The sequence below is a fragment of the Rhinopithecus bieti genome, unplaced genomic scaffold (assembly GCF_001698545.2).
Source record: "Rhinopithecus bieti isolate Rb0 unplaced genomic scaffold, ASM169854v2 scaffold_65275, whole genome shotgun sequence".
NCBI classification, from domain to species: Eukaryota; Metazoa; Chordata; class Mammalia; order Primates; family Cercopithecidae; genus Rhinopithecus; species Rhinopithecus bieti.
The window spans coordinates 1638226-1650627 of NW_016826376.1; the positions used below are offsets into that span (position 1 = coordinate 1638226).

At 42.0% G+C, this 12402-nt stretch overlaps 1 protein-coding gene across 1 annotated transcript in view; it reads right to left on the reverse strand.

Annotated features, from left to right (window-relative positions):
* IFNGR1 (interferon gamma receptor 1) overlaps window positions 1–9239 on the reverse strand; it is a 20436-nt gene extending 11197 nt beyond the window's left edge. The window contains exon 1 of the mRNA XM_017863431.1: window positions 9047–9239. Coding sequence (XP_017718920.1) covers window positions 9047–9131 — 85 coding nt within the window. The 5' untranslated portion in view covers window positions 9132–9239. The remainder of the gene's footprint in view (window positions 1–9046) is intronic.
* Window positions 9240–12402: the final 3163 nt, after the last annotated feature.

Genomic DNA, 12402 nt, shown 5'->3' on the forward strand with positions numbered 1-12402 from the left:
AAAAAAAAAAAAAAAAAAGGTAGTCATTTTTCCCCACTGTTCGGTGTAAAAAGGTTGTTATCCAACACCCCTTGGAAGACTGAACACACACACTTCTCCTTTCTCCCTTCACTTCTTTATAAACATGAATGTATACAGTTAGCGATGTGACCCCAAATTTATGGTTATTCAATCTCACCTAGCTGGAACATTCTATTAAACATGATTTACTTATATAATTAAAACAAATAAATGAATGGCAATGTAGACAGGAACAGGGGCTTCCAAACATAACTTACAATCATCCTCAAAAATTGTGAGAGGGACAGAAGTTTCTCTTTTTTTAAAGTGCCTTGGATGATAATGATGATTATTTATATTTATATCAAGCAGACTGCTTAAATAAGAAAAATACTCCCTGGGTCAAACATTAATAAACTTGGGTTCTTTCTTGGCCACACTGCTAAATACTTCAGATTTCCTGATTTTTCAAGTGAGGTGTTACTTTCATATCCCTAAGATATTTGCTTACTGATGAAGGGAAAATCTATATTTTCCCCGAAACAAAAATTCTAATATTCAAGACCAAACTGGTATATTGCCTTAATTTACAGTTATTTAACACATATATTATATTTTCAAAGCAGAACATGGATCAAGAGTTATTTAGGTAAATAATTGGCACTAATGAACCATTAAATGCTATCACCATTATTATTTTCTTTTTTTGATTATTTTTTCCTTTATTGCAGTGGTTCTCTGTGGGAAGTGATTTTGTTGCCCAGGAGACAGGCAATCAATGTCGGTAGACATTTTTGGCTCTCACAACCTGGAGAAGAAATGCGGGGGGTAGGTACTGCTGGCATCTAGAGGGCAGAGACCAAGGGTGCTGCTAAATATCCTAAAATGCACTGAACAGCCTCCACAACAAAAAATAATATAGCCCAAAATGCCAGTAGTGCCAAGGTTGAGAAACCCTGCTTTATGTTTACAATTTAAGTGTTCTTCTTTAAAAAAAAAGTTATGAGGAAAAACTAACTTAAAAACACAATGCTTTACAGTAAACCAGTATATTTCATGGCTCCCCTGAAACAAATGAACAGACTTGGTCATTGCCAAAATATCTAACTTCTATATTATTTACCAAAATGGGTTGAGATTATAAACCTGGGAGGGTCTGAAGATTCAAATACTTCATACTACTAACTTGACTTTTTTGTGGTCAGTGACCAGACACCTAGTTTTTCTCCTTCTGCTTCCAGAAGCGCTGCTGAAGGCTGTTGGTACCTGCCATCTCTGGTTCTTTAAGCAACTTCCTTGTAGGTGATCCCAACAGCACTGTTCTCGCCAGAGTAGCCTTGGCTCTTTGTTTTTTGTAGAGTTCCCATGGCTATTCATAGCAGGGTATACTGAGGCTTCCTTAAGAGCGTCTTTTTTCTATCACATGCTTGCATCTCAACCTCCTGAAACAACTCAAATACTTCACAATCCATATTTTAGGTAGAAATAAAAGTCACTCCTCTTCACCTGGGTTCAATCAACATTAATATCAAATAACAATCACACATATAAACACACTTTTTCAACCAGAAAAGAGAGGTACTTGATGCTAAGAAAACTCATACTAAATCTGAGCCTTCCTTCAGAGGCCATTTCTTCCTTTTGGCATTTTTTTTTGCCTCTTGAGAGGCTGAGAATTTTCAGACCAGGTGGTCCTGGTTTCTTTTTAACAGTTCTTCCCATGATTGAGCAGTCTCACCTGTTACCATAAGACCCAAGAAAAAACCAGGTGGCACTTTCAGCACTTTGCTTAGAAACCTCCTGAGCTAGATCACACAGCTCCTCAGACATTCTCTATTTTTGGTATCACTGAAAGCTACAGTGTCACTCAGCTTTCTGCCACTACATAGCAAGGATCGCCATTCCTCTGGTTTCCAAGACTGGAGATCCTTCGCTTCCTTTTAAGCCCCATGCCTCCACCTTTTTTTTTTTTTTTTTGAGATGGAGTCTCACTCTGTTGCCCAGGTTGGAGTGCAATCTCTGCTCACTACAACCTCCACCTCCTGGGTTCAAGTGATTCTCCTGCCTCAGCCTCCTGAGTAGCTGAGATTACAGGTGTGCACCACCACACCCGGCTAATTTTTGTATTTTTAGTAGAGATGGGGTTTCACCATGTTGGTCAGGCTGGTCTCAAACTCCTGACCTGGTGAACTGCCCACCTGGGACTCCCAAAGTGCTGATATTACAGGCGTGAGTCACCGGGCCCCACCTAAGGCCTTCTTTTTAATTATTCCCAATAGGAATGGCTTTATAATGGTATATACTCAACCTGAAATTCCTGTATGTGAGAAAAAGGCATATAAAAGCCAATCTGCATACCAGAATATCAAAAAAAGTGCATTTGTACTTAGGAAGGGGCTATTGAATCACACAATGGAAAACTACAAACAGGAGGAGGCTTGTGCAGCATTAGATTAGTTTTTAATGTGAACCAAAGTATGTTTCCTATAATTTAAGTAAAAGCCTGATATGGTTAGACTAGGACAAGGACTTAAATCATAGCTTTCAAAGCAAGACAGACAGGTGGTAGGAGGAAAAGATTTCAATGATTTATAGAAAAAGAAATTACTACTAGGTTAAAAGAAAAACTTATACCCAAAAGATGTAACCTGTGGTTTTTAATGCTACCAGAGGAGAAACTACGTGGTTATGAGACATCTGCCTTTGTTTTGCCAAATATTACTTTTTGCCAAACGTTATTTGCCAAAATAATATGACAGACATAGGCAGTTTTCTTAAGCTTCGGAATTTTGTAATGTGAGGTTTAAATTGTTATATATTCAGATTAAATTAATTAAGACTTACAATAAACTTCTAATATATTTATACTATGTAAATAAAAATATATGTAGAAATAGCAAAAGAGTATTATTATCTCTGGGGCTTAAGAAAAGATCTTACCAGAGTGATTTCATGAAATAAGATGATCTTACAGATTTTCTCATCTCTTGAAAATGCTAAGATAGATAGTTTTGTGTAGCTCATGCTGCTTTTGGAAACGGGCTTAGAATTATTTAATGTATTACATCTGCATACTATCCGGAGTAAACTTTAGCTATTTTAAGATCTAATTCCCAGAACTCCCCTACAACTCACAGCTAAGAATTTAAGAAAACCAAACACAGGAGAGAAGAATTTGTTTTTCCTAACATTTTAATTACAATGCAGAAAAAAAGGAGGGCCCTGGTTAAAGCCAACTGTTTCCTCAGAAAGCTGATAAGCCAGAAGAGACAGGATATGAAAAAAGAGAGACAAAATAAAGGAGCAGTGAAGATCAGCAGGTGATATAGAGTAGTGCTACCGACAGGACAATAAGAATGTCACAAAGGACCAAAACATAGCAGTCGTGATAGCTCTGCAATAAATGTTGGTGAATGTAGGGTGGATGGCAAACTACAGATACCTGCAGTATAGTCTGAGGACACTGGCCATTTCCTCCGCATACGTGGGTGACAGGAACCAGGGCTGCTACCTGCGCTCCATCTTGTAACCACTAAAAGCATCTGTGTCTCTTCAAAAAACGACAATCCGAGGAGTTCATCACCCATCTTAACACACTAGTGTAAAAAGACTGTATAAAAGTTATGTACACCTATGGTGGAACGGGGCTATGGACTCTACAGAAATCATCCGACAACCTGCTCACCAACCTCTTTCATGGAAGAGCACACTGAGAAGCATAAGGAAGAGAGGATGAAGTAAACTATTGTTCTGGATTTTAAGTCATCTGACGCTACAACTCAAAAACAAATGTTTCGAATTAAAGCATCTGGATCTTTTCTGAAAGAACAACCCTCAGAAAAGATCTAACACCTTCCCCATGTTAAAGATACAGGGACAGGAATGGGGACTGTCACAAAGGTTTCATCTGCATGGCAAACAGAACCAGCATAAGAAATCCACACCGAATAAATGAAAAGTACCAAATCAAGGCCTTTGTATTTTTGTCAGAATATATTTGATTACAATCTACCTCCTGAATGGCTTCCGGTGCTGATAAAATGACTATTTTTCTTAATGCTTTCCAACTTTCACCTTAGCAAGGAGCCGCATCTCCCAGGTTTAAGCTGAGTAGGACATTTTGAGAATTCTTGCATGTGATGTTTCAGGTGTTCACTGAAATCTTCTAATTGAAATTTTTCTTTTTAAAGAGCCAGGCATAACACATAGTGGTCTGCAGTGAACTTGTAAGTAACTAACCTCCCCTATATTTTTCCCTTACACCACCACCAAGTTGGGGCTTACCCAATAAATATTTGCTCAGCCACTTTTCTTTTTTTTTTTTTTTTGGAGACGGAGTCTTGCTCTGTCACCCAGGCTGGAGTACAGTGGCCGGATCTCAGCTCACTGCAAGCTCTGCCTCCCGGGTTTACGCCATTCTCCTGCCTCAGCCTCCCGAGTAGCTGGGACTACAGGCGCCTGCCACCTCGCCCGGCTAGTTTTTTGTATTTTTTAGTAGAGACAGGGTTTCACCATGTTAGCCAGGAGGGTCTCGATCTCCTGACCTCGTGATCCGCCCATCTCGGCCTCCCAAAGTGCTGGGATTACAGGCTTGAGCCACCGCGCCCGGCCTCAGCCACTTTTCTGACTTGAAATCCAGGGCTTTATTCTTACTCCTATTTATCCAATTTCATCTAGTTGGGTTTGGCCTGGCATTAGTTCTGACTGGACCAGACCCATCTAGTCCCTGAGAGAAGTCATTTCTCAACACTAATTGTCTTTTGGACTAACTCATTCTGAATTGAGAAATAGTTTAAGAAATGAAAAAACAATGCAAGCTTTTCTAGTCTACTGAAAGAACAAACTATTTTTGTCTGTTGGAAGAGATGGAAGAATGAGTTAGATGCTGAGCCTATTTTAAGTTTCTCATACTGATTTGGTCAAGTTTGTCTTTTTAAAAGCCAACGCAATTTCTCACATAAGACTAAAGGAATTTAATATTTAAAGATATAGTTGTTAAATAATAATGTACATTATTGAATAATCCCTAAAATATTAAGTATTTACTACAAGACACAAAATGTGCTCACCTTTTTAATGCATTACCTCAGATACTCATCACATCCATCCTGTGAGGGAGACAATGTTATCATACATATTTTACCAATGAGAAAACAGAGCCTCAGAGAAGTTACGCATCTGCTTCAAGTAATTCTGCTTCAAGTAATGTTTCCTGATTTTATTACATTATCACAATTATGGCCACCGCAAAAGTCGAACAATGTATTAAAATGAATAATTTCTTAAAAATGCATGAGACTTAAACAGATACCTAGTATTCTGATTACTATGCATTAGGATAATCTAAAATAAAGATACCCCTTTAGTAAGAAAATTACAAGTAAATTCCTTTCTGTTAGGAATTCACTTCATTCTGGTTCAAACCTCATTCTGATTCTTTGTTGACTCAAAATTGAACCATTAATTACTCATCTAGTTTGTAAAGCAACTGCACTATTGGTATGCTGCCAAATTTTGTAAGACAGCTGTTTAAAACTATTACTTTTCTTTAGGTTTTCATACATACACACACACATACACAGATGAGACAGAGTCTTGCTCTGTTGCCCAAGCTGGAGTGCAGTGGTGCAATCATGGCTCACTGCAGCCTCGACCTCCTGGGCTCAAGTGATCCTCCTACCTCAGCCTCCCCAGTAGCTAGGACTACAGGCACATGCCACCACACAGGGTTAATTTTTGTATTTTTTTGTATAGATGGGGTTTTGCCATGTTGCCCAGGCTGGTCTTGAATTTTGGGGCTCAAGTGATCCTTCTGCCAATGTGCTGGGATTACAGCCATGAGGCACTGCTCCCAGCCTAGGTTTTCTTTTATATAGAACCAAAATGTGGTCCTTTCAAAGTCTGTATGAATCAAGAATCGGAATAAAGTGAAAAAGAAAATTTAATACCCTATTCAATAAATATAATTAAAATGTATTATCCTGTGTATTTTGAATCTCGGAAATAACTATAGAATCCAAAGAAATAGTGAAAAATTTAAACAGTACTCAAGGCTTTATCCTAAAGTCAGATAATTAGTAGGAAGCATAGCTGATAAACCGTGCAAGGTCAGTGAAGAGCCTTGCAGTTGGTGTAAAGTCCAGCCTAGCTCTTCAGCTATTACTCAGAGTGGGACACCCATCTGGATGAAGAAAGCCAGTGGCACACCCTGATTCACTTAAAAATATATATACTACTTTTATGTGTAAAAGTGTCTGAAGAATGAAATACTACTGATTAAGTGGCACATACCGATTTCATTTTCACTTAAGAAGTATTAATGAAAAGCCCATGAATGTAACACAATACATTCCTAAACACTTGGATTTCCTGGAGACTGACTATATCATTATATTCTCTTGTCTGCTTCCCTGTTCTTATCAGGCCCTCTCATCTAAGATGAACTTTTATAGAGTCAAGCCCAGCAACAGTAAGAATAAGGCTGGGAAGCTAAGCAAGAGCCAGAGCATTGTAGGTTTCTTCCTACTTTGGAGACTTTGTGTTTTAAATTAACTTTAAAAGAACAGGGAACACAACAAAATCTAGAATAATGCACTGAAAAATCTAGAGAAATGTGTTAGAAATGCACTTTAAAAGGAGGGCTCACTAAAACTAATGAAAAGCAGGGCTGGGTGCCTGTCTCTGCTAGAAGAGTCAGGAAAGGCTTCACAAAGGTGACCCCAGTTTTAGACCCAGAGGTACAGAGACAAATTCTAAAGTTTCTGCAGAATATAGAAGGCTGAAGTTGATCTTCCCATGGGAGGCAGACAGGAAATCCTCCTCCCAGGGCAGGCTACAAGGACGTGCAATTGTGCACTCATAAGGGTTACATGCTTGGGAGGGCACCGTACTCAGAAGGAAGGGCCTGGCACTTGCTTTTATGCTATGCCTGAGCTAGCATTATCCTCTTTCTCTGCTGACATCCAGTCAGAGGGCTACTAACTCTTCCTTCTAAATGTTCTTCTAACTGTCCTGTTCTCCACTTAAAACTACTTCTCATTGACTCCAACTTAAGCAGCAGCCTCCTAATGGGCCTTGTGTTTACCCTCAAACTACTTTATAAGATGACTGGTCTTTCTAAATGGCATGTCTGATTCTGCATAAAATCATTTCCCTTTGTAATTGATAATCCAATGATGTCAGCATTAGTAAATAATGACTGACTTCAGCAAGGCATAGTGGGTGTATTATCTTGTTGGCTCAACACCTGTACTTCTTTCAGGCCCGCTTCTTCTGGTAACCCAACCCCACCCTTGACGAGAATGTCCTTCCCATGCAAGCTGGCACCTGAACCTAGCTGGGCAAATCAGAGCCTTTCCCTGGGATTTTGTTAGGATGGAGGAGGCTGCAAGACGTCAAAACCCAGAAGCTGTCAGAATCCATGATTCCTGCCAAGTGTGGAAAGCTGTCAATGCCAACAGTCAGAAATAAGAAATGGAGAGTCCTAGCAATTTGGGTTCCTGGTTCTAGCTTCTTGAGACCTAGCTGGTATCTCTAATTTTCTGTTTAACTCTGGTTTTTCTGAGACAATAAATTCCTCTTTTTGCTTAAGTTAATAAAGCTAGGTTTATTGCTGGTACACATAATATGGCAATTGATTATTTGGTTTGTACTTCTCCACCTAACCTACCTCCCCTTGTAAGCTTTCACACACAGTTTACAATAAAACGCTTAACATTCCACGAATTCAACATGCTATCACACCTCTGCACCTCAGTCTCTGCACCTCTGGTTCCAACACTGGGGTCACCTTTGTTAAGTCTTTGCTGACTTCCCTAAAAGAGACAAGCACCCCACCTTGCTTTCCTTTAGTCTGTGCCTAAGTGCAAGCTCTTACGGCAAAGTACTGCAACTGCCCATGTGGATGACTGACTTAAGCCTGGCAGAGCAGTTAAGAACTTGGACTCTGGAGCCAAACTGAGCAGCTCCCCACTGAGTGGCTATGACCTCTCTGTCAGTTGGGCAAGCCTCTCTGCAACTCAATTTCTCATCCATAGAGAGACAGACAACGCCTACTCTAGAAGATTGTTGTGAACACAGAACCAAAACGTGGACCTTTCAAAGTCCGTATGAATCATAAATCATAATATAAAAAAAAAGAAAACTGAATTGAAAAGGTTTACTGATTTCTCTTGAGCTCGTAATCACAATTACTCTGCACTTCAGAAAAGCCATCCTCAACATTTGTTTCCTAGGAAATGTCAATAAGCAGGTGGAAATAAAATGCTCCGAAGAACAAACCCAGACGAAGAGACCTATTGCCAAATCTGCAAGTGAGTGCCGGCAATCCACCACTTCCAGACTGAGACTGGCCACTTCTCAGCTGCCACTTACTTCTCAGCTGGCGACAGAATGCATACTCTCCTACCCTAAGCACTTTGAGTCTCCCCCCGGTAAGAAGTATTTAAGCCACGAACTGAGACCACGATGTCACATGCTGATCAGGACATTCACAGTCATGCGTCACTTAACGACGGAGATCCGTTCTGAGAAATGGAGAAATGTCTCCTTAGGCAATTTCTTCGGGCAGTAGCGCACTGACACAAACCCAGATGACACAGCCTACTGCTCTAGGGCATGAACCTGTACAGCCTGTTACTGCACTGAACACTGCAGGCAACCGCAGCATACTAGTGAGTATCTGCGTATCTAACCATAAAAAAAGTACAATAAGAAAACGATATTATAATCTTATGAGACCACGCTGTCCCACATTGACCGGCAACGTCCTTCTGCAGCGCACAATCATATTTAAAAGTGGATTACAAGAGTCAGAAAAACAAGCGGCGTGATTTGTTGTGGCGGCAACCAGGGAACTGACGAGTGCAAACCAGTGGGCCCCAGTCTCGCGACCCAACTTCGCGTCCCCGTCGCCCCGCTCAGGGCCCGACGCAGGGGTCCCGAGAAAGGGCTACCGCGGAGAAGCGGGGCGGGGCTTCTCGGCTGGGGCGGATCCCGCCCTCCCTCTGGTCCCACCCGGCCGCAGCCCTGCCGCGAGCGACGGTACCTGAGGACTGCCCCACATCCGCGGTGACCATCTCAGCCCTGCTCACACTCTGCATGACAAGGATCAGAAGAAAGAGGAGAGCCATGCTGCTACCGACGGACGCCGGCTCCAACCCAGAGCTACTGCGGGCCGGGCCCCGCGCGGCCCTCCAGCCTCCGCCTTGCGTCACTTCCGTCACCGGGGTCTGTGTCGGCGGCGGCAGGAGGCGGGACCAGGGCGTGGGCGGGGCCAAGTCCGGGAAGCCGCAGGAGGCTGACTCAGGAGGGGCACTCAGGAGGCGGACTCAGGCGCCACACCCCGCCGTGAGCAGGGCGCCCTGCGGTCGGGACCTGGGTTTCTCGGTGTGGGAGGAACTTGAGTGCAAAGGTTAAGGTCTTTCAGCCTGGCACCCCATTCCGCAATTCTTCCAGTTTTTTTCAGTATCCTGGGGTTGCGAAAGTTTGCATTAGGCCACAGCCGAGCCACAATCCTTATTTTACTAACTCTTAGACTTCACCTGGGTGTCTTGGAGCCTGACATTTGTAGAAAAGAAAGAGACTTCAAAATTCATTTCCAGTCCCTGCTTTTTCATTTGGGGAACCTAAGACTTAGCTAGTGAAGTGGTTCGTGCAGGTTCCTACAGCCCAAATCAAATCGGCTTGGCCAAGAACTACTTTGTTCTTGGACAAAAAAACTATTTGCATTACCTTCTCAGCAATTCAGTGTCAAATCAGTTTATTAGGCAGCCTGTCATGAAGAGGTCTGCTCTCTTGCCTCTCTGGATTTGTCTTATTTTGCGTCTCTGCCATTCCACTGCAGTCACGTTGCTAAATCATTCAGCGCTTGTGCTCAAACGTGCATATGTCTAATGATCTCACCTGCTTCAATTCTGAGTATCATGACCTTTTGTAAGAATTTTAAATTGTGACACACCCTCTCCTCCTCCTTACTTTCCCTCTACTGTTTCTTCGTGGCACTTTTCACCTTGCTGTACACTATAATGTACACCTTGATATTTGTTTTCTCCTGAAATGTAAGCTCCGTAGAGCTGACATCTTTACTTGGCACTCAATTAATATTTGTTGAGTGAAAGAGTGCATGATTACTAGTGTTAAGGAAAAATTTTAAAGACGGAAAATCCTTAAGGGATTATCAGCCTGATCGTTTTACTTGTATTAATAAATCCCTTAGCTCAGTACTTCTCAAACTTCAACGTACATGTGAACCTTCTGCGGATCTTGATAAAATGCAGATTTTGATTCAGTAGTTCCAATTCAGGTTGGGTCTTGAGATTTTGTATTTCGGACAAAATACACCGGGGATGCCAGTGCCCCTTTCAATAGGGCCACATTTTGAATCAGAAGAATTTAGCTCAATCTAGACTAAGTTTAGGGAGAATATTTTCTTTGATGCGTTTCTGATGTCCACTATACGAAAGACGCCTTCTAGTCGTTGTAAGGATGCAAGGAAAAATAACTGATCTTTACTGTTTAGGCGTTTATGGAGTAGGACAAAATATGGTATCCAGCTTGTAAACATTTTTGTAGTACTCGTCACACACTGGGTTACCCTGGCAGTAAACTCTGAGGTTGAGATTAAGGTATAAGACATTGATTAGGGAGTGCTCTTGGAATAAACCTCTGTGAAGGGGAGGTGGAGGAAGCAGAGCCTAGGAAGAAGTTGATCTGTGATGCCATCCCAATAAAGACTCCCCAGGGGCGCTCTGGAGTTGGGATGCCCTTGTAAAGGTCTGTTGAGTTGGTATGAGGGGCTGGGCCTTAAAGCCCAACACTGATTAGCCATTGAATACCAACTGTCCCTGAAATGGCACATGATTTGGGGTCTGTCCATTTCTTTCATGGAGGCATTCCCCAGAGGAAGACTGACGGCTGAGTGTGTCTACTAGCAGCACTCCTAGCATCAGGAAGGGGACAGAACCCAGTCGTGTGTTCCTGAGAGGAATCCGGGCAAGTTTCACAATCACAGCACCCACCACCCTACCTATCCTTCTGAAGACTGTGCTAGTTAGTCATTTGGAGACTAAATATATTTATTAATTGGGTGAATATTATCAAGTGATACTGTGTGTGACCGACATGGTGAGACATTGAGATAAAGACCTGAGCAAGACAGACATGGCCCCTGCCCTCATGGAGCTTACTGCCTACTGAGGGAGATAGCTGTTAAACAAGGAATTACACAAGTACTGAAATCGTGATCATCATTCCCAAGGAGAGCAATGGGAAGAGATTAAAGGAGCATAACCAAGAATGTAACTTAGTCTACGTTTTAAGGAAATTCTTTTTCTTTCTTTTGAGACAGGGTCTCACTCGGTCACCTAGACTGCAGTGCAGAGGCATGATCATAGCTTACTGCAGCCTCAAACTCCTGGGCTCAGATGACCCTCTTGCCTCAGCCTCCCAAATAGCTGGGACTACAGGTGTACACCACCATACCTGGCTAATTTTTTTTTTTTTTTTTGAGACAGAGTCTGGCTGTATCACCTAGGCTGGGATACAGTGGCACAGTCTAAGCTGACTGCAACCTCCGCCTCTCTGGCTCAAGCCATCCTTCCACCTCGGCCTCCCAAATAGCTGGGACCACAGGGGTTTTTTGGGGTGTTTTGTAGAGATGGGGTTTCACCATGTTGCCCAGGCTGATCTCAAACTCCTGAGCTCAAGCAATCCACCCACCTTGACCTCCCAAAGTGCTGGGATTACAGGCATGAGCCACTTTGCCTGGCCTTATGCCTGGCTAGTTTTTAAATTTTTTATAGAGCTGTTGTCTTGCTGTGTTGCTCAGGCTGGTCTCAAACTCCTGGGCTCAAATGATTCTCCTGCCTCAAGCTCCCAAAATGCTGGGATTACAGGTGTGAGCCACTGTGTCTGGATTTAGGGAAATTCTTTTTTAAGGAAGTTTTCATTTTGTTGTGACATGAAGGATAAGGTAAAATTAGCCTGAATAAATTTAAAAGATGGAGATGACCACAGACTAATAAGAGAGGTAGGAAGAAGAGCAATAAACTGTATTTTTGAATCCGATATAAAAATCTCATACAGCTAACACAGAAACAAATGGGCGGCGCCAGCTTTCCTTGATAAATTTCCAGTGCCTAATGGCTGGGGAATATCCAACTATACATTGGTCCCCGCTAGAGCCTCAAATTAGTTTTTAAAATGAAGAAAACAAACTGGGGAGGAGCTTAGATCATTCTAAAGCCAAGTGTATACTGAAGTGCTACTCAGGAGCAAGGCTACATTTTGAAGACCACACTCACATGCCTTTCCAGTTAATAGGCCAAATAAAACAATTTAAGAAGCTAGAAATATGATCCAATGAGAACAGAGCCTGTGTATGCAGCACAAACTGTGCATTTT